We start from the raw sequence: 22,670 nt of genomic DNA, 5'->3' as shown, positions 1-22,670 counted from the left end.
GGTCATGTGGCTTTAAAAGAGGATTACACAAACCCATGGAGGACATGGCTATCAATGGCCACTAGTCACAATGGCTGCATTCCATCTCCACTGTCACAGGCATCATGCCTCTGAAGACCAGTTGATGAGAAGTGTAGTTGGACAGAGTGCTGTTGCGCTCATGCCCAGCTTGCAGGCTTCCCATAGGTATCTGGTTGGCCACCATGGGAACACGATGCTCAACTAGATGGGCCACTGGCCTGATCCTGCAGGTTCATTTTAAGTTCTTATGCCTCTTAGAGACCTCATCATTTACAGTTTGTGCAGAGAGGTGAGCTATCCAGGAACTACCAATAAATCTCCTCAGACAACTCTAGGACTGAAGTACTGTAGTACAGGGTGATATCACCTGGTCCCTTTTTACAAGTATATCCCCCCCCCCACTCCATGCTGAGTCAAATGCCAGGAATTAGCAACTTGAATGGAATGCATTATAAACAAAACATGCATTGGGTAAAGCCAAAGAGGATATGTTCATTTTTAATGAGGGATGGTATATCATAATGGCTAAGAAGCTGAGCTATGACTCCAGAAGTTATTGGTTCAAATGTTGTCTCTGCCGCCAACTTGCTAGGGAACCATGGGCAAGTCATTCCCATCTCAGCCTCAGCTTACCCTCCACTGTATGGGTTTTCACTGAGTAGGCTTTCCTCCTGTCCTACTCCCCAGGGCTTGCCATTTTGGGATGCAATAAGGCACCATTTTCTGTTCTGCCCTGTAATTATCACATGCAGCACTGTTTCCATTCTGCTGCAGTTCATCTTCCACCCAAAACGTCATTTGTTTCACTGTCTCCAACATCCTGATTGCCATGGGGCTATATCCAATGAAATCTTCCTCAGAGTAGACCGACTGTAATTAATGAACTTAAGTTAGACATACCCATTAATTTCAACGAGTCTACTCTGAGTAGATCTAACACTGGATACCACCCATTGGTCCTATACTTTTGCCCCTTTCGCTTTCTTGCCTCCTATGCTTCTCCTCCACATCCAATTCAGGGGTGGTGATGGGATTGGCCAAAATGCACTTGGTAGGCCCACCTCTTTGCCACTGTCACCACTGCCCATTCATTTGCCCTCTCCCTCTGGGCTGATTCTAAATCAGCACCACTGCCCTAAAAAGAGGCCAAGGCAAGAACTGCTTTCTAGATGCTTTTGCTTGCATATTTGGAGAGGGCAGCAAACACAGAGAAAGAAAGATCGGGGGTCAGCAGTAGGGCCACTTGGTTGGGTATGGGCTTCAACAGGTACCCAACAATGTCAACCTCTGAGGCTAGTGCTGCCTGCTACGATAGCCAAATGAAACATCCATCTTCAGAGCCGGTATATCTCAGACCTACAAGCTGCAAAGAGATAGAAGGCAGCCAGCAGTTGCCTTGTGTTGACAGTCATCCTGAATGAAGTCCCCCAAATGCTGATTCCTCTTTCTGCATTGAGGAAACATTTCTCTTACTGTGTGAATAGCTTATCTGAAGTCCTGGCAAATCATATTAATGACAATTGCCCTGCAGGGGTCAGGCTTGCTCTTTGTATGCATGCTGTCTCCTTACAGCTCTTTTATGCTTGGCTTGGGGAGAGATGGGGGTTGGAAGCAACAACTCTGCTCCTCAAAGAGACTGTGGACCATCATCCCACATAAAAAAGAGAAGGTAATGGCTTCTGTAATTTGATTCTAAGGAAGAAGCTGAAATTACCTCCTCACAATAGGTGCATGGGGAATGGTGGGGAACATAACTGTTTACTATCCAGGACTATCTAACTTGGGAAGAATTATAGACAAGGTTCTCAGGCAAAATGACTTTATAGCAGCAATGAACACTCTCCATGGCTGTTGGGCATTTTTAAAAAGATGTAGCTCTCATGGCTATCGTGTACTTTGGTTTTATTTTTAAACTCAGTGGTCTTGAGTGTCTGCTAGGGATGAGGTGCACATGCTAACTCCTTTCTAAAAAGAAGAGATGTTAGGGGTCATTCTTTGGCTACCTGGTCACCTCCTCTGGAAGTTCTACCCTTGTAGCCCCCAGATGTGGAGCGCGCTGAGAGGAGAGTGAAAGATACTCTGTATGTGTTCAGAAGAACTCTATAACTTGTCATTTCAAAGGAGATGTTTAATTCTGGAAGTATCATACTGGGGCTATGTCAATGTTTATGAACACAATGAGTGTAAACATTTCTGTGTGACCCTTGTTTGATCTCCTGATGTTGAGCTGATGATGTTTCCAGACATTTCAGGGTTTGCATAGACTTGCCAGTGTGGGGCTTGTGTACCGACAGCTGTGTTGTGCTTGGTGACACAAAGACTCTTCACCCAAGCCAGATTTTGTCCATGTACTAAAGGACTGTTAGGGGACAGTCTTCATCCATATACAATCACTCCCCACCTACTGACTATGCTCAGGGCCACTGTCATGAACTGACAGGACACTGAGGAAGGGGAAGAGGATCCTGGCGAAGGGTGTAGCCATGATTGGTACACCCTGAGACAAGCTAAAGATGTGGAAGGGCAGGTTGGGGACTTAGGAGGTACTCACAGGGCATCAGAAGATGTTGCAGCAGCAACAACTGACAGTTCAGGGGAGAGAGGAACATCACCAGAAGCAGAGGTGCTCCCAACTCTGGAATCATAGGGGTCTCTGAGACATCAGGAACAGTGGAAATGCACTCCAGGAGACTGATGCAGGCAAGAGAACACAGTCCAGATCACTAGTGGACCAAGTAGAGATCATGGGGCCTGTTAGGTCTGAAGAAGTTTTGTGGTCACTCAGCTGGATTAAGCTCAGGGCAGGTGAGGATCACATGCTTCATCAAGTGGCAAGGCAGAGTTGCTCAGCTGGAACAAACTCATTTGCAGCAATCAAGATTGGAAGCAAGCCAGAGACTCTGTGTCTGTTCAACTTTCTCCATTGATGTACCACAGCTTGGCTGTTTTGGGAACTCCACTGGACTTTAGGACTGACCTCAGGTGTTCCAACCCTGGATCTTCTGTAGAGGTGGAAATCTGACGCTGCGGATTGACTTTGAACCTTGCTCATTGTATTGGACCTGGACTGGTATTTTGGTATTTTATCATTTGGACAGTCTGACTACTCTCTAGTGTTGCCCTTGGGACTGTGTGCACTATCAGGACTTACCATAACTCTGGATGTGTTGGGGCTCAGGACATCCACCTGATGAACTGCTTCTGGGCATTTCTGGTTGGCAGTTGAAGTTGAAGGGAGAGAGAAGATGCTGCCACAAACCCTTGCTGTCTGGGTAACCTATGGAACTCACCCCACTGCAGATTCCAGCCAAGCCTTCATTGCAGTGTTGTTCTTGGATAGGTAGTGGGGATTAGGACTGAACACCCACAGTAATGACTATAACAAAGTTGGGAAACTAGTATAACACGGTGGGGAACATCTGGCTTGTGGGCTTAACTAGGTCCACAAGGTCTCCTCATTTGACCCACCAAGGCCATTTTGGTCAAGCCACACCCACCTACCCTACACCTGATATCATACATGACATCTGGGGTGGGGCAGGTATGGCTAGGTCAAAAGGGGGATTGCAGCCATTGCCATTCACCTGCAAACATTTTACAATGTTGTGTGGACAAGGAACCAAGGTTCCTTGGTGGCTCATCAGTGTTCCAGCACAAAGAACAGCCTCTTGTATGAGAGAAAACCCAACAACAACACAGGGCTCCATCCAGACCATTTAAAAAGTCTCTAATAATAATTATTTACCACTTGGACAACACTCACCCTTCCCCCTTTACAGGGAAAACTAAGACACATTTATTCCTGGCCTCTTTGTTGATGTTGCTGCTGCTGTGAGTCCCTGAGTGCAAATGACTTTCTGCTTTTAATGAGAAAACAGCTGCGCTGGAGCAGCTCTGCTGTTGCTCTCCTGCTGTGGTAATTGCCAGCTCTTATATGTTATTTAGACTGGGATCTTTTAGCTGCTTATATCTTGCTGTGCTGAGGGAGCTAATGGCTGAAGAAGAGTGTGTGCTTGCAGCAGTCCTAGTGAGGACTGTTTTCTGCCTCCACACCTCATGCACACCGACCCCTGCACCGCCTGAGTCATTCACTTAGTCTGCAGTAGGTAATCTTAATGTTTATCTAAAATTTTATGTAAACTGCTTTAACTAACTAACTAACTAGAGAAAGGAGGAGGTAGTTCCTTTTTGGATTTTGGGTAGGTCAGCCACAGAAAAGAGTGCAGCGCAGGAGAGGCAAGATGTTAAAAGTGAGCAGAGCTACATCCTAGAAGCCCCAAAGGTATGACCTTTTCAATCTCCACATTCCACAGGCTATAATCATTTTATTAGTGAACCCTTGGAAAGGTGTTATCTCTACTTCATATGTGAGAAAAGCTAAGAGTGAACTGAAGAGTCAAATATGCCACGCTAGGAAGTTACCTGTAGCTAACCTCTTTAGCGCAAAGCTATATTAAGATGCCCATTAGAGCTCCTTTGCCACTCCAATGTAACCTTTATGAGGGCTGGTGGCTAATCATTACACTGTGCTTGCTTGCCCACACGGGCACATTTAACCTGGGGCAACAAATCATTATTGAAGTGTGTTATGTACTGTGCTGACGGGTGTACTTAGCTGAGCACACTTGGCGGCTACAAGTGCTGCTTTTGTTTATACCCAGGGGACACTCTCTGAACTCTCTCCATGGCATGAGGGTAAGCTGGCAAAGCACATATTTGTGTGCCCAGCAGTGCTGTTAGGCCGAGAGAATTAGTTTGTCTTAATTGCTCAGCTTAAAATGGTAGGTTGAGGATATGGCAAAGAAGAAAGCAATGCTAATGCGGAACAATTGTTAAAAGAACTCAAAAGTCGAGCTCAGTGTGGACTTGTGAAAAAGTGTCAGTTTTAGATTGTAGCTTTTGCAGAAATTATTAAAATGACTTGACAGCAGCAATTGGAATCTCGAGGAATGCAGAAAACATTTTTCAAAAGAACAGTGGGGGTTTGCATTTCAAACCTTTAACAACTGATCCTCTTGAAGCTGCCCAGCTAGTTGTTGCTCAATATTGGAAGGACCTAAAGAGTGCTTTGCTAGTTTTGCAAGTCGCTTTCGTGGAAAAATTAGCATATAAACTATGCCTGGCTAAGGAACAAAATATAAAGATTCTTTCGTAGCAGGCTGACACTCTTTTATTGTTTATGCAAGCAAGCAAACACGAAAACAACTAGCAATATGCACAACTTTCTGGCTGTGTTAAACACTGTGGACTTGAATATTGATACTTTCTGATGGGCTGTGCTGACAGATTCATGTTTTTGGTTTGTCTTTTATTTTACTTTAGACTCCCCCTTTGTCTCCTCTTTGAGATGAGGAGGGGATTGTTTTGTAGTATTAAAACTGTTAATAAAAAAACCCCTCTAAAGTTTAAAATCAGTACAAAACATGAATTGCCATGCAGTGTGTGTGCACATTTGAAGCCAAACTATTGTTGAGTCCCCCCCACGCCCGGCTTTCTGTTGTTATTATTTAAGTACAGACTAGAAGAAGCTGAAATGCACTGAGTGCCTGCTACCTTTTGGCAAGAAGTGTGACCTGTGTGAAACCTTTTCTTCTGAAAGCCAATTTTTTATCCAGGTTATAAACCTCCCTTATTTGATAATAATGAAGCCAATCTCGTACTTTATTTTTTAGTTTGTCAAAACTCTTCAGTTTTAATCTATCTCCTTCTTGCTCCAAAATTTCCCAATATTTCGGCCAATTTGCCTCCATATTGAGTTTTTTCAGAGCCTTAGCTTCCATTGGTGACAACCACCTTGGAGTTTTATTTTCAAGCAAGTCCTTCTATCTTATATCTTGGCTTTCAGGTGGAAAAATCAAAATTGGAAACAGAATTGTTAGATCCTAAAACTAAGAATTTGTCAAGAATGTATAACTTGCTGTTGAAATGGAACACACAGGATGAAATGGTTAAATCTGTTATGATCAAATGGGCACAAGATGTTGGACATAACATTATGATGGCTGACTGGGAAAAGTTATGGACCACAGGTATGAAGTTTACGGCATGTAATGCCTTAAGAGAGAATATAATGAAAATGATTTACAGGTGGTACTTGACACCAGTCAAGCCCGCAAAAATTTATCATTTGCCCGATAACAAATGTTGGAAATGTAAAGAGATTGAAGGTACATTATTTCACCTTTGGTGGACATGCCCAAAGATTAAGACCTACTGGGAGATGATCTATAACGAAATGAAAAAGGTATTTAAATATACCTTCCAGAAGAAACCAGAGGCCTTTCTCTTGGGCATGGTCGGCCAATTGGTGCGAAAGGAGGATAGAACTTTTTTTATGTACACCACAACAGCAGCAAGAATACTCATCGCAAAGTATTGGAAAACTCAAGATCTACCCACCCGGGAAGAATGGCAGATGAAGGTGATGGAATACATGGAACTGGCTGAGATGACTGGCAGAATCCAGGACCAAGGAGAAGAGTCGGTGGAAGCAGATTGGGAAAAATTTAAAGTTTATCTTCAAAAATATTGCAAAATTAAGGATTGTTAGAAAGATGTTGGGAAAAGAAAATTATGTGGTTTTAGCAGAAATGACATAAAGGATTAAGTAAAAACGAATTGGTGAAAGAGAGAATGTAAGATTATAGTATAATAAGACAAATTACTAAGATTAAAATAAGGTTGCAAGGATTTGCTGAAATAACAATTTGAATTAGAATACAAAAATGGGAGGTGTGATGAGGTCAAGGAAATAAGTGAATGTAAGTAAGTGATGCATAGGTTTGATTTGTTCTTTTATCCTTTTTTCTTTGTTCTGTTTTTTGATGGTGTATTTTTTTTCTTTATTTTGATTGTTATTTAATCTTTAAAACCTTAATAAAAATTTATTTTTTAAAAAGAAACCTTTTCTTCTGAAGTGTTGTTATTTGGCTCTCTAAAGTGGTCCTCTCACTGCCAGGTCCTCTCACTACCATCTTCCTTAGACGGAGGTTGCTTCTGTCACATGCTGTGGAAAAAGGGGGAGGAATCTTTTAAGAACAAGATTTGATGTGTATGTGTGAAACTCGCCCACAGTGGCAACAAAGTTTTGCAAAAATTTACAATTTGAGCTTCTACATGGACAGCTCACCCCCTCCCCTTCCCCCTTTTCAAAGCAAAGACTTCAGAGCTTTGGAACCCAATTATAAAGAAAGGGGCTCCTTTGAGCATTTTATTATTGCTTTCCATTACCTCTGAGTAATACCTTATATTACAAAGAGGAGGAAGGGCTTTTGGGCATGCTGGGACCCTTGGGTCTCTTCTTCATAGGAATATAGTTTTAGAGAGGATCCCAATTTTGCTAGCACTGAAAAGGCACATTTCATATGAGCAAACATCAATGAACTGAAGTGACTTTGTAAAGAAGAGTGGGCCAAAATACCTCCACACAACGAGGTGAAAGTCTGATAAAAGCCATACCATGTGTGAAGCACTAAGTTAACATTAGAGGTAAAAAAACTGCTCCTTTTCCCTTATGGGGTACCCAAGAGCCCATATAGAGTCGTTTTGTAGGTTCTCTTTCGGTAGGAGAAAACAACCAGAGACCAACCAGAGAATATTGAGAAGCAAAGCAGCTAGTAAGCCTGATCTTCATTAACTGTTGCAACAGGGTGCTCCCCCGTACGCAGGAGAGAGGAGGACAACCAAACCATGAGACCAGAGCCCTGCAGGATTTAACCTCCTTCTGCAGGGCCTGTAAGACAGAGCTATTTCACCTGGCTTTCAATTTGAATTTAGCCTGATCCTTTATTCCCCTTCCTTCTCTCTCCCTCCCCTTTTTATGAAGATTACTCGCTCTGGGATCCCACAGCTAATTCTCCCCTGGCCTCCTCGCTGGCCCAAATAGGACTAATTTAGCCAGCTAGCCCTAGTGATCATCTAATGTTTATTGGATGGATTTCCCCCTAAATTGATTTATGAACTTTAAATTTATTGTTATTCACGCTTTTATACTGTATTTTATGCTGTTTTTTGTTGTATCACAATTAAGTGTTTTAAATTTGTTGTTCACCACCCTGAACCGGTTTTCTGAGCCGGAAATTGGGGGAATAAATAAAAATTTATTATTATTATGTGTGCGTGCCCTTAAATAGCCATTTTGAAATTCCCTGCCCTGGAGCTCTAGACCACTCCTCCATACATCATACATGCATCATGGAAGGGGTGTAGCCCAAGACCACCCCCCCCGACACATCTTACCTACATCACAGCAAAGGCGGTCTACAACAGAAATCTGAGTGCATTGTTTTTACCCTGTCTGCCAGGTTACCTGTCACTTGACTGGATTACCTGGGGAGTCTGGCCATTCTTTTGTAATGATACAATTCCTGAGCCAGGTCACAGGCTCACCCTATTCACACCTTAAATGTGCCCTTAAGACAGTATTTGTGAAGACAGAGACAATGGGGGAGGTTTCTCATTTCCTTGCAGAGAAATATTTGAGGTCATTCTGGGAGAGAGAAAATGGTTTCAGGACTTTTCTGTGGGTTTCAGACATGTGGTTTACATATTTGTATGTGTTTGCTTGGTACATTTATGAACATTTATTTTATATATATATAAATATAATATCTAAAAATTCTTAACAAAATAAAAAAATTCCTTCCAGTAGCACCTTAAAGACCAACTGAGTTAGTTCTAGGTATGAGCTTTCGTGTGCATGCACACTTCTTCAGATACACTGAAACAGAAGTCACCGGACCTTTCTATATAGTGAGAAGGTGGGGAGGGGTATTACTCAGAAGGGTGGTGGGAATGGGTGATTGGCAGATAGCTGCGATGAGCCTGTTGACGACTCTTAACGACTGCAATAGGTCTAACAGGAAAAAGCACTTCTCACCCCTTGCTTTTTCCTGTTAGACCTATTGCAGTCGTTAAGAGTCGTCAACAGGCTCATCGCAGCTATCTGCCAATCACCCATTCCCACCACCCTTCTGAGTAATACCCCTCCCCACCTTCTCACTATATAGAAAGGTCCGGTGACTTCTGTTTCAGTGTATCTGAAGAAGTGTGCATGCACACGAAAGCTCATACCTAGAACTAACTCAGTTGGTCTTTAAGGTGCTACTGGAAGGAATTTTTTTATTTTGTTTTGACCATGGCAGACCAACACGGCTACCTATCTGTAACTAAAAATTCTTATAACATTACGTACATTCAGTAGCTTGTATAACCACCTTTAGCAGTGATAATTTGAAGTAATTGTTTTCTGTATGACTTTTTTAAAAAATAAATAAATATTTTCTTAAATAAATAATATATATATATATATATATATATAGTCACACAGAAAACAGTTGCTTCAAGTTATTGCTGCTAAAGGCAGTTCTGCAAGCTACTGAATATAACTTAGTTCTTCACACATGACTTCTCCATTTTGGCTTTTTTTTTGTTAAATACATCATGACCCAGTGTAATAGGTCATGTGGTGTTGTTTATTTGAGGTTGTATTTACCTATTTTAAGAGCTGCTAAGGAACAGGTGGTTGATTATTATGTCCCAATATGTAAAACCATAGACTCCAGAGGGTGCACTCCCCCCCCCCCCAAAAAAAAATGTATAGCAGACAGGATGCATTAGAATCCATTGTTGTTGGGTGAAAAATGCTTTCTGGGATTTTTGTTCTGAAAGACTACCCAACAGTACTGTCCCTGCCAGATATAACTTGCAACTAAAGGAGCTGTTTTAATTGATGGATCACTGGAGAAGGAGGTTTATTATTTGCTGCTTTGGAAGAATGAACAAATAAATGGAAATACAGTTATTTTAAAGGTTGTATGTTACTGTATCAATTACGTCTGAATCTGTTAATTGCCTGTATCAAGTTTATGAGGCAACTAATACATATAAGTAACGTCTCCATATGTGTAAACTTCCCAAGGGTTTTGAAAGAGGTTTCCTGGCCTGTCTGGTGCTGAGGAGAAACAGAACAAAATACCTCAAAATCAAGTTTGGACAACAAAAATTAACATTTTTTTGTTAAGTACCTCACAGAAATGCTTCTGCTATTGCGCATGCGCTTCAATGGAACTTTTCCCTCCACCCCCCCCCCCGTTCCCGCCATATTGTGCAACCGTTTTCTCTCACGCTTCACCGACAAACTGCTGCGCACGCACACTACCAACCACCGCTACCCAGCGAGCTTTGCTCGGGTCTCCTTTTTCCTCCTCCCCTTCCTTAGCTCACCATTTCTGCGAGCGCAAGCGCAGTACGCAGCCGAATGGACCATACCATTCTCGGTTTATGGCTAGAGGAAGGGGAGTGCCATCAACTTTCCTCTCAAACAAATTATTTAAACGGGGCCACCCCCGATAAGCACGGGCTGGGAAAGCAACACCAAACCGGAAGCCCTATTTGCAGTCTACGGAGTTCTCTTCGGAGCGGATAACTACTCAGCGTCTCGAAAAGACCCCTGTCGCCTCCCCGCGCGGTCAGGATGGACCGTTCCGAGAACGCGCCTTCGAGCCTCTTGCTTTTGAGGGGAAAGAGGGCGCCGCCATTTTGTCGGCAGGGAGGGAAAAACCGCGGAGGCCCGAGAGTCCCCCTCCTCTTCCTCGCGCGGCACACGCAGGGACTGGAACTCACCGTCGTCGTCCTTTGGTCGGTTGTTCTCTCAGGCCTCGCGCCGACGGTAAGCGAGCGGGATCCGAGGCTGAGAGGAAACCTGGGCCCCGCTCCCGAGCTGGCTTGGGGGTGGGCCGAGGCGGCCTAGCGGAGGCCTCACGGTGGCTTTCGGGCCTAGCGCGGGAAGGCCGGGAAAGTGAGCGGTGAAACGTGGAGGGCCGTTGTCGCACATGGTGTATCTTTTGTGGAATAAACTAGGCTCAGGACGTCCTATTCGAAGCACATATATAAGTATACAGTATATATATATATATATGCGTGTACAGTATAAAGGCCGTTGGCCGAAGCGCAGCTTACCTCAGAGTAAACGAGCGCAGAGGGTTGACCTGTTAAACGCGCTGGGGCGGGGGGGGGGAGGGGAGTCGATCCTTTATTATTTATTCTTTACAGTATTAATAATAGCAAACGTAATTTTTATTCTTGGTAGTGGTAAGCATTAAAATTGTTGGTAAGATTTATATTTAGTATTAATAGAAAGCGTTATGTTTATTAATAATGGCAAGCACAGTCTTCATTATTGTAAACATTGCGTTTATAATTAATTCTAAGCATGGTCTTTCTTAATAAGGGCAAGTATTATATTTATCATGTCTTTACAGCTGAACGTTCTGTGTGTTTACTCCGAAGTAAATGTTAATATTATGTTGATGATTATGATGATGATTTCTGATTCTTATTTATGCTACACAATGAGGTCTCAGGATGGGTTACAATAACTTAAAAATAAAATATTAAAAATTTTAAAATACACTGAAATCAAGAGAATAAGGGTGGGCCAGGTTAAAGAGGTGTAGCGATGCATCAAATGTGTTCTTAAATATTTTAAATTTTGATGTTACTAATATAATTTTTTTATTTGAATTAAAATTTTGTTAGGTGTGTTGATGATAATGTATTACTAACTCCTACTATTTGTGGTGGTGGTTACTTACTACCTTAATTTATAGGTTACTATTTTATAATACTAATTTATAGGTTACTATTTTACAACAACAACAACAAATTTTATATACCCTGTCCATCTGGCTGGATTTCTTTTACTTTTTAAAAGAGTAACCCACCCCATCTGTACATCCCAGGGTGGGATTCATAACATCATAGAATTATTGAGTCGGAAGGGACCACTAGGGTCATCTAGCCCCACCCCCTGCAGTGCAGAAATCTTTTGCCCAGTGTGAGGCTCGAACCCATGACCCTGAGATGAAGAGTCCTATTCTCTACTAACAGAGCTATTCTAGGCTTATAAGCAATAAAATATACAACAATTCAACACTAAAATGCACAACTTGAAACAAAGAAAGGTGCATTTCCTCTAATGATCTCAAAGTATTCTACATGCTTCAGGTTACAAGAAAGGAGAACTTTCTAACAGTAAGAGCTATGGACTTCCTTGGAAGGTGGTAGACACTTTCATTGAGATTTTTAAGCAGAGGTTGGATGGCCATCTGTCATGGCTGCTTTAGTCAAGATTCCTGCATTGCAGGGGGTTGGACTAGATGACCCTTAGGATCCCTTCCAATTCGACAATTCTGTGATTCCAAAAATAACTTTTCTAGGGATATTCATCCTTGTTTTCTAACATTATTTGAAAGGGGAAGCACATTCTGAGTTCCACCATTAGACAGAGGAGTAAGGGCCAATGAAAGGTTGTGTATTCTGTACTTTAGAGAAAAGGTTAAGGTCATTCTGGCCCCCAGCCATCAGCTGGAGACATAATAATTACAGAGAGCTCCCCCCTCCCTGGCAGGAGGAACTCTTCTCCAACTGCCACTTGCCTTGGGCCTGCTGAAGTGAGAGAAAGTGCTGTCTGACTTAATGCTGCCAGCCAGAGCAGCAGAGGCCACAAGGAAGTTGAACCTCTTAAACCAGATATAAATGCTTGTACCACTTGCCATTTTCCTTTGGCTTTGCTTAGCTCATTTCCATATGTCTCTCTTGTTTGTTTTTAATTTTATTTACATTTGTAAGATGAGGTCATGACCTGAAGATTACTGATTGATATGAACTGATTTTGGATACAATTTTCATCTGAAAAGCAGAATAAAATAAGAGCTGGCCGATTCACTCAGTGAACACAACCAACTCTCATCCATTAATTTCAGTGTGTCTACTCTGAGTAAGACTTTGGTAGCTATAACCCATAATATGTATAAGAACACGGGAAGCTCTCCAACACTAGTCCAGATTATTTGTAATTCTAGCTCAATATTATCTACTTTGAGTGATAGTGACTCTCTAGTCTTTCAGGTAGAGGTCTATTACATAACCTAATACCATGTTGTTTTGGCTGGAGATTCTACAGATTGACCTGAGACCTTCTGCTTGTGAAGCATGTGCTCTACCATAGAACTATGATAATTGTTTATCTGTACTACTTAATTAGGAAAACGGAGGGACAACTGTTTTTACTTCAGAGTGCTGTACATATAGTAAACCACTTCTACAGTAACTTGTTACTACCAACGATTACAGTTTTTAAAAACTAGATATTATTCGCTTTTCTCTTTTTTTATTCTTTAGCAACACCACGGCAGAAATGTCAGAATACATTCGGGTTACCGAAGATGAAAATGAGGAACCCATTGAGATTCCTTCAGAGGATGATGGGACTGTCTTGCTCTCCACAGTTACTGCTCAGTTTCCAGGAGCATGTGGCCTGCGTTACAGGAACCCCGTGTCTCAGTGTATGAGAGGGGTCCGATTAGTGGAAGGAATTCTGCATGCACCAGATAATGGCTGGGGAAATCTGGTGTATGTTGTTAACTATCCCAAAGGTGTGTGCTTTGTTTGTATGTGCTATTTTTTGCTTTTAAAAAAGAAAGAATCATGGATAATTTTTGAAAATGAAAACCCATATATGGATAATTTATTTTCTTTTAGTTTGCCTTAGAATTCCAAATCCCTATAAGTTGCTCAAATTGTTAGGCAATTGAGCAACTTTTATTTTTTATACCCCACATTGATCAACTAGATTATGATTTTTTCTTGTGAACTGCCCTGAGATCTTTAGTTGAAGGGCAGTATATAAATTAATAATAATAATAATAATAATAATAATAATAAATAGTAGTATACCTTTTTTATTCTTTTAGATACAAGTTACCAGTGGCAGCAGTTTTAAAGGTGAAAAGGATTAAAATAAGACTTTCCCCAAAATACAAGTGGGAGAATTGGTGTATTTATAGCAAATACACTTTAAGGCTGGAATCCTAAATACGGTTACTAGGGAATTAGTCTCATTGAACACAGTAGTACTTCTGAGTACATGCATTTTAAGGGAAACCTTTTAAAAGCCCTACATTGAACATTAATGAGTTGGCTTCTGAGTAAATTTAGGATTGGGCTGCATGTAGCTCTAGAATGATCTGCTCCACTAAAATGTTTCATTGCAACTAATGGGATTATTTGTTTAGTTATTTTTAAAAGTGCTGACTGTTTGATGGACACATCTATCTTTAGACAACAAGAGGAAAATGGATGAGGCAGATGCCTCATCAGCTGTTAAGGTGAAAAGAGCAGTACAGAAAACATCAGATTTGATAGTTCTGGGTCTTCCGTGGAAAACAACTGAGCAAGACCTGAAGGAGTACTTCAGCACATTCGGAGAAGTTCTTATGGTGCAGGTATCTAGCTTTCTTTTCGATAAACAGTTATGTCCCTAGACTTTAGGGTAACTGTTGTACTCCCTATCATGAATGCTGTGTTGTCCCTAAGTAAAACAACTGACTATTGCTTCTGGTTATGGAGAGGAGGAAGAGAACTCAGTCTGTTCCTTCTGTTTGCATTTAGGCTGGCAACAGGAGTAACTACCATTTCATGAGCCACAATTAGTTAAACCATAGAAGTGCTACTAGATATTGCTTGACCCACTGCAAAAACGGTGAAGTTAGCGATTTCCTATTTTTTCCGCTTACAACTTGCCACCCTGCCTAAGCTCTCTGAAGCGCTTCCCACTGGACTGCCTAATTCAAATATATAAAGCTGCTGTACATTTATTTACTTTTGAATACTTATATAAGGGACGTGGGTGGCGCTGTGGGTTAAACCACAGAGCCTAGGACTTGCTGATCAGAAAGTCGGTGGTTCGAATCCCCGCAATGGGGTGAGCTGCACCTGCCAACCTAGCAGTTTGAAAGCATGTCAAAGTGCAAGTAGATAAATAGGTACCGCTCCGGTGGGAAGGTAAACGGCTTTTCCATGTGCTTCTCTGGTTTGTCAGAAGCGGCTTAGCTCCCTCGGCCTATAGAGTGAGATGAGCGCCGCAACCCCAGAGTCAGTCATGACTGGACCTAATGGTCAGGGGTCCCTTTACCTTTACCTTACTTATATACCACTTTATAGTGCTGAGAGGTTCTTAAAATGACTTTCAAAAGGATTTCACAATAAAAATTGTATCCCAACCTGGTATCGAGAACAGAAATTTCTTTTTGGTAACAGAATTGTTGAGGTGCCATTTCCTATCCTCAGACATCTGATTTCCTTTGTGTTGTCCTCCGAGGCAAGCCAGTGGTACTGAGCAGCTATATGTGTTTCAGAATTTGGCTCAATTCCTGGTTTTAGTCTGTTTTGGTATTGAGTTTTGTCAGTTGAATTTAATGTGGTAAAAATGAATAGTTGTGACATTTTTCATGCTGGTAGCTGGACTTGTTCATCTAAATCTGAGTCATATGTTTGTGTGTGAACCTTGAAAGTTAAATGGCATATGCCACAAATTTAACCTTTCTGCTTGAATTGAAACTTGCACACACTGATTTAACTTTTTGTTTGTCAAAATAACATTATTTGAAGCTTTTTATACCCTGTTCTTCAGCCAGAGAAGCTCAGAGCAGCTTACATAAGATTTGTAACAAACAAGCCAGTTCTTTCCCTCAGGCTTACAATATAAAATGCATGACTCAAGCTAACAATGAATGAGGAAGGAAGAAGCAAACAAGCCAATTTGGACACCACTTCTTAAAGTTACAAAGCTCATATAATGATCAGCTTGAATGGAAACAGTCCAGAAAGAGCCAAGCTGAGCTGGTTTCTCAGTAGAGCTGATGGAGTGGCCCCTCCTCCATTGTATGCCTCGGCTGCAGCCAGATAGAATGATGGTTGAGGAGGAACAGAGAAGCCTGGTTTCTATGCTATAGCTGTTAGCAAGGGAAGATGATTAAAACAAGGTGAAATATTCTGAACTTTTTTTGCACTACATTTTGAAATTCAGTCTATAACATAGCTGAATAGTAGTAGTACATAAATGCCAGCACATTGTGATTGTTGTTCTAGCCATGTAATCTCTTCTCTTAACTCCAGGTTAAGAAGGACATCAAAACTGGCCACTCAAAAGGGTTTGGTTTTGTAAGATTCACTGACTATGAAACCCAGGTGAAAGTCATGTCTCAGCGCCACATGATAGATGGAAGATGGTGCGACTGCAAACTTCCAAATTCTAAGGTACTTAATGTAACTTGTTCTAGGCTTTGTAAGTATGTAAAGCCAAACTTGTCAAGAATGAGCCCCAAATAACATATAAAATGAGATGTTCTTTAGTTCTAAATACATTGGCTGGGGTTCAAAATACTGCATAAGCATCATCCCTCCATGCCACATAGCAGATCACTTTTGAAACTGATGGCACTTTTCAAAATTGGTTAAAGAGGAACAGCAAACAAGTCCCTTTGATCACAACTGAAATAGTTCTTTGGGTTCTGGCTATTCACTCACTGTTCCATATAGAACAGGGCTTAGGAACCTTTTTCAGACCACCTGAGCAACCTTTCAGGGGCCGTATGCTTGTGGTAGGAGGGGTTAGTGGCAAATGCAGCCTGAGTATTGCGGTGTTGCCTTTATCAATGGGCTAGTTTCTACACATCCCACAGAGCCTCCTGTATTCCAGGCAAGCAAAAAGCATTATCAGACTTCAAGCACACATTTCAGCCAGGTAAAAATGCTCAGTTTTGGGTGCAAAGCAAGGCTGATGAAAGATATGGGCTGCCAAGTACGGGTATGGCATGGTGAAATCTCCAGGACCAAGTAGAGGGGCTTGGAGGATCACATTTGATCCCCAAGCCTGAGGTTCCCCATTTCTGAAAAAGAACTTCAAGGAAGTGTTCTTACTATTGTAGCCAGCATGTCTTGTTAATTTCTTGCAGCGTTTGTCTAGGAGTGCAGGTGAAACAAGAAATGGTTGTGCTGCTTCTCCCAGTTTCTCAAAAATGTTTACAGTATAATTAACTGTGTCTTCTAAGCTTGGCACAAGTTCTGTGTTTAGATTGTAACATTCCTTGTTTGCTAGTCTGTTTCCAGTCCTATGTTACTATACATTTGAGTATCAAAAGATACAGTTACAGAATCTAGAATGGGTTTCATGGTTAGTTTCTGTTTAGCTGGTAAATCTGTCGGCTCTTGTGGTGTGTACAACTGCGTCGGTATGTTGGTTATTACAATAGCTAGGCAAAAACATTTGTATTAATTGAAATCTTTTGTTCTGCATTGACACCAGCAAAGTCCAGATGAACCTTTGCGTAGCAGGAAGGTGTTTGTTGGGCGTTGCACCGACGACATGACTGCAGATGAGCTCCGTCAGTTTTTTTCCCAGTATGGAGAAGTGGTTGATGTCTTCATCCCCAAACCCTTCAGAGCTTTTGCTTTTGTTACGTTTGCTGATGATCAGGTATTCATTCAGGGCCCTGATTTTTTGCTGATGTGTGGGCAACTTAATCATTGTTCATTAAGTTTGTTTACTTATTGTGTATAAAAACCTTGTGCAGCAGGCTTATGAGTGTTAAGACAGACTAATTGTTGTCCTATTGAATGGCCATCTTTCATAAATACTTTAGCTGAGATTCCTGCATTGTGGGAGGTTGGACTAGATGATCCTTTCCAACTCTACAGTTCTATGATTCTATTAATAGCATTCCTATTGGGTGCATATCACGTTCACTCTTAAGGTGGAAATTTGGAAAGCTTGATCCTGGAGGTACCCCTGTTCACTGACTTGCTTAACAGATGTAGCTGAATACTTATCCAACTTGTCAGTGTTCAGTTGCAGAGCTAGACACAAGACAAGCCTTGTCCACTGGAATTAGTAGCCTCTAAACTTACTTCCTTAATTGTCTAAGCATACATATTGCGCATTTGTAGCACACCAACTGATTGAAAGGAGACTGAGGGGTGAAGAGGAAAAAACTCCTAGTTCTAGAACCTTTTCAGCTTGTTGCTGAGAAGCAGTATGTTCTTGCCACAGACCACTTGTTGAGTCACTGTTTACAAGTCTGTGCAAAGTAATCTTACTGAACAGTAAACTGTATAAATTGTCATTGATATAAAGGTAGCATCTTTGTCTTAGAAATCTTAAATGAAGGTGATGTGAGCAAATGTGCTGCTTCTTCCCTTGGCTGTTCATATTGAGCAGAAACAGTAAAGAGGTCCAGTGCACTTAAAATGGAATGTTCTCATTCTACAGTGTCATTCTTTACGAGGACTGAATTTTCCATCGCAATGAGGGGACCAATATTACTTTTGAAGTAGTGCTGTGTACATATCCTAAGTACTTTTTTACTGTCATAGACCAGGATAAGCATAAAATTAAGCCCTATAGTTTTGTATGTTACTTTGGTTTAAAGTTGCTTGCTTGTGCCTGATTTTTGTTTTCAAAGTTACTCAGTCTGTGTACCTTATTTCTTATAGGTTGCCCAGTCCCTTTGTGGCGAGGACTTGATCATAAAAGGAATCAGCGTCCATATATCCAATGCTGAACCTAAGCATAATAGCAGTAGACAACTAGAAAGAGGTGGAAGATTTGGTGGTAATCCAGGAGGCTTTGGGAATCAGGGTGGATTTCCTAACCGGGGGGGAGGTGGTGGAGGTGGAGGGTTGGGAAACAACCAGGGCAGTAACATGGGTGGTGGGATGAACTTTGGAGCCTTTAGTATCAACCCAGCCATGATGGCAGCAGCTCAGGCAGCGCTCCAAAGCAGTTGGGGGATGATGGGCATGCTAGCTAGCCAGCAAAACCAGTCTGGGCCATCGGGGAACAACCAGCCACAAGGCAACATGCAGAGGGAGCAGAGCCAGGGCTTTAGTTCAGGGAGTAATTCTTACGGAGGCTCTAACTCGGGTGCAGCAATAGGGTGGGGCTCATCAAATACGGGCTCTAGCAGTGGTTTTAATGGCGGTTTTGGCTCAAGCATGGAATCCAAATCATCTGGCTGGGGAATGTAGGCAACCTAATAACTGACTCTGTGGTGGGAAATCAGATTTTTTTTCTAGAGCTCCTGGTAAGTATATTATAAGATGCATATACTGAAACAAAACTAAACAAAAAAAAAAAATCCAAATTTGTTCAGCGTGTAGTATATTTCAACAATATTTTTGACAAATTTTTCTTTTCTAATGGGGAATAAAAGGAAGATTAAATGGAGTTTTATAGGTTTTGTTACAATGAGTTGGAATACATGAGTTGGGATATTGAGTGGTTTGAAAGTGAACTGCTGTTCGCCTGACTGGTAAACGGACGCTCTGCAATTTGATAGGAATTCGTAAAAATTTGATTCCTCATTTCCTAGTCAGCTGAGATCTTTGCATGTTTCAAAAATGGAAGCCATTTTTCAGAAACAGCATCCTTTCCTTGTTAGTTTTTTTTTCTTTAAAAATTTAATTTGATCCCCCGCCATAAGAATTTTTCTCTCTCTTTCTCTCCCTCCCCCTCCCCCAAATGTCCTGTGTGGAGAATGCAATGTTGGTGTCGGCTTTTTTTCCTTTTAACACTGTCTCCCCTCCTCATACTAAAGTACGGTATGAAGACCTCATTTAATCCTTGCAGTTCATCTCATTTCAAATGTGTATGGAAGAAGCACTTCATTGAAAGCAGTGCAGTAAAAAAAAAACCTGCCTTAGGAATACTCCTGTCTCCATGCTTTCCTCATCCAAGACTCCTTCATCACACTGCACATGCTACGTCTTAAGACGGTGGGTGTTCCATTTTTATCCGCTACTCTTTTTATTTCATGGAGTCGTATTCAACGCTATGAACGCAAGGCTGTGAGATGGAACCAGAAGGCTTGTTTGAACTTTTGAAAAACCTTGTGTGGGATTGGATTGGATTGGTGGTGCCGAGGCATGTGAGGGCTTGGTATGTGCGAGAAAAAGGAGGAGGCGCATGCAAGAGAGAGACCTGGTGGTGCATTTTGGGATTTTTTAAAAAATAAAAACAAAAATTCTTGGCACGATGTCCCTCGATCCTGTGGCTTTGGTGAGAGTGTGCGGAGAGAGCATTGGGAGCGGACGTACGAGTGTTTTTCTTGCATTCAGAAGGACATCGTGATCTGGAAGAACTTAAGTGGGGGGGCTTTTTACTTAGTTAACCGATTAGTTGGATGTGTTAAGTGAAATGAATATCTGTATATATATTTTTTCTCCTTTATGTCAACTCTGCTGTGAATGCTGTATGGTGTGTGTTCTTTTCTGTTTAATGATCCTGTAAGTGTGGTAACGTGAACTGAAGGTGGGGCTTTTGATGGGAACATCCAGCTTGTGGTGTGCTTTGTGGGTCTTTTTTTTTTTTTTTTTTTTTTTTTTTTGTAGCAGAGCTCACTTCCGAGCTTGGGGGTTCCCTTATGGGTGGAAGATTTTTTCTGTCTGTAAGATATCCATATGAATGCTGTTTGCTGCAGTTCTGTGTTTGGATGCTTTTTATAAGATTTGTCAATGTAGGACATTCTTAAATAAAACTGATTTAAGTAATATGTGTGTGTGTTTGACAGCCCCCAAATGCAAAGAGTTCATAGCAGTTAACTTTTTTTTATATATCTTATGTTGGGATAAAACTGTTGTAAAAATTTATTTGCTGTTTTAAGTTTGCTGTTCCATCAATGTAGTTGAACCCTGTAGCTCCACTCAAGTCCCATCTGCGTAGCATTTTGTGATGATACACATCTGAAATCCGGTTCTGCCAAATGAGGTATCCCATCCCTGATGAGCAGTTCCCTTTAGAAGACTGAGTGTTGGAGACAAGAGCCAAAACTCTCAGCATACCTGTCGTATTGAGGCTCCAGTGTATTCTGTTTTATGTGACTGAATTGGTGGGCTACAGTATTAAGTCCTCAGTTGGTTTCACCATAAAGGACATCCACTTAACCATGTGTTAGTAGAAGTGTTAGGTTTTCCTGTGTAAAGGAGCAGAATCGACAAGGTTGTCGACTCAGTAGTCCTAAAAACTTGTTAAATTTGTTAAATCACGAGGGTCATTCCATTACTTGATTTAAATTTTAAAGCTTCCATTTTGCAGACTCTGGAAAACTGGTATAGTGCTGTTTCATTGTGAATTTTCCCCAAACCCTGAAAAGTTAGCTTCCATTTTCCCTTCAATCTGCAGTTTATATTCTTTCTTTTTAAAAGACTGATATGGACACTTAAAACGTGTTGTTGGGTGTTCATACTGGCATTGCTGTTTAATGCTAAAATCCACACATACTCCAGCACCTGCCTCTCATTGTAAAACAAATCTGACTATTCCAGAGAACAGATATTCTTGAATAAATTGCTTAACCTTTTCTGCACCTAAGTCACATCCATTGCCAAACTCTGTACCATCTGAATTTTGCATTTTAGCACTTGCACTAATACCAGCTACTGCTGCTGAGTAACACTTAATATGGTATTCTCGGACCTCCAAAGGCTAAACTGTGTCATCTCGGGAAGGATCATAAGGGTAAGTTTAATACATCGCTGGCATGGTTTAAATTATTTTTAACTTGTCTTTTTTAAAAAAAGTTTAGGGCCAAGGGGGAACACATGCTGTGATATTTTAATCCCAGTAGATCACTAAGGGTTCTTCTCTCCCCTCCCTCAGATACCTAAGTGTATTAAGAAATGTTTTCAAACATTATTCATATCTTTAATTTTTATTTCCACCAGTGTGTTAAAGCAAGTTAATAAAAGGTATTCCCATAACTTGAGTGTCGAGTCTTGTTTTGCTTAAACTTTCAATAGACTTGCATCTATTATGCTAATGTGATTTAAAGTGTCAAATAAGGAGCACAGTCAGTTTAACACTGCTAGAAGGATTATCTTGCTAATGAGCTTCATTTAGTAATAAACAGCATAGTAATTTAACAAAGGCCCTATGTGAGCAAATGTGTTTGTGTGTTTCGGTTACCTACTGAGCATCTCTTAATTACTGAGGCGATGCTACTCAAATAGATGTAGTGTTGACAATTTCCTCTTGCAGTCCAAATTTGTGTGGGTGTGAATTGAGTCTTGGAGTGCTTTGGTCTCAGCAGTTGCAAATGTAATGTTGCAGCTAATTAAACAGCACCTCTAGGGGTCTTGTCCTATTCCTCTGAGCTGTATGTATCTGTTTTGGCTGTCAGTACACCCTGCTTACAAGAACAGAATAGTTTCTGAAATCTTTTCTCAGTAGTAGGGCACAGGGGAGTTCCATGGGTGCTACAGCTTTGTCAGAGTTTGCATAATTTTTAGGAGCTACTAGATGTAGATTGACAAAACAGAAAATGAAGCCCTTGAACTTAATCACCAGCTAGTTAAAACTGGGCTATTTAATCTGTTCCGGAAGGAAGTTTAATACCATTAGGACCAATGCCTGCAGTTTGGCCAGTGAGTGGAGGAATTTGTAGAAGGTAATATTGTCGGTGGCAATGGAAGTGGTAAAAAAGCAACAGCTTAGAATCTTGAAGCATGTCACTAAGAGATACTAAGTGACTTTAGGGACTGGATTTTTTACCACCTCTATGAACCATCTGGTTGTGATGATCAACATATTACATCTCTTATAACTCTTTGTTGAGGATCATTAATAGGAAACTTTTCAGATGGTCATTAAGACCCACTCGTGTACCCCCAGAAGGAACAGAAATCCTGATGTACCTCTGCTGAGGAGAGCAATAGAGTGCACACATTTGTTTTTTTTATTAACATTTAAATTTGGAAGAAGAAACATGTTGCATTGAACTTATGAAACTGTTGTATGGCACTTGCTCCAGGGG

General features: G+C 41.2%; 2 protein-coding genes across 19 annotated transcripts in view; one reads left to right on the top strand and one right to left on the bottom strand.

Moving 5' to 3' along the window:
- Nucleotides 1–10,381, bottom strand: part of CASZ1 (castor zinc finger 1) — a gene marked incomplete at its 3' end in the record, with an annotated part of 444,050 nt that extends 433,669 nt beyond the window's left edge. For both annotated transcript variants that reach the window (XM_081870667.1, XM_081870666.1), the window contains exons 1-3: nucleotides 10,047–10,381; nucleotides 6,925–7,027; nucleotides 5,575–5,605 (exon numbers count right to left, since the gene is read on the bottom strand). The remainder of the gene's footprint in view (nucleotides 1–5,574; nucleotides 5,606–6,924; nucleotides 7,028–10,046) is intronic.
- A 155-nt stretch (nucleotides 10,382–10,536) lies between these two features.
- Nucleotides 10,537–22,670, top strand: part of TARDBP (TAR DNA binding protein) — a 38,765-nt gene continuing 26,631 nt past the window's right edge. For 3 of the 17 annotated variants that reach the window (XR_014158752.1, XR_014158753.1, XR_014158754.1), the window contains exons 1-7: nucleotides 10,538–10,690; nucleotides 13,204–13,457; nucleotides 14,143–14,306; nucleotides 15,979–16,119; nucleotides 17,168–17,338; nucleotides 18,355–19,635; nucleotides 21,277–21,376. Coding sequence is in view for 9 of the 17 variants with exons in the window: in XM_081871176.1 (XP_081727302.1) it covers nucleotides 13,220–13,457; nucleotides 14,143–14,306; nucleotides 15,979–16,119; nucleotides 17,168–17,338; nucleotides 18,355–18,888 (1,248 nt within the window). In the remaining 8 variants the exon portion in view is untranslated. Of the gene's footprint in view, nucleotides 10,691–13,203; nucleotides 13,458–14,142; nucleotides 14,307–15,978; nucleotides 16,120–17,167; nucleotides 17,339–18,354; nucleotides 20,410–21,276; nucleotides 21,619–22,670 lie in introns of those variants that run through there. The other 14 variants (XR_014158749.1, XR_014158750.1, XM_081871177.1 and 11 more) reach the window with 10 other exon arrangements.

This window comes from Podarcis erhardii, assembly GCF_964252035.2.
Source record: "Podarcis erhardii genome assembly, chromosome: 7".
NCBI classification, from domain to species: Eukaryota; Metazoa; Chordata; class Lepidosauria; order Squamata; family Lacertidae; genus Podarcis; species Podarcis erhardii.
This window is presented reverse-complemented; position numbering and strand designations above follow the sequence as displayed.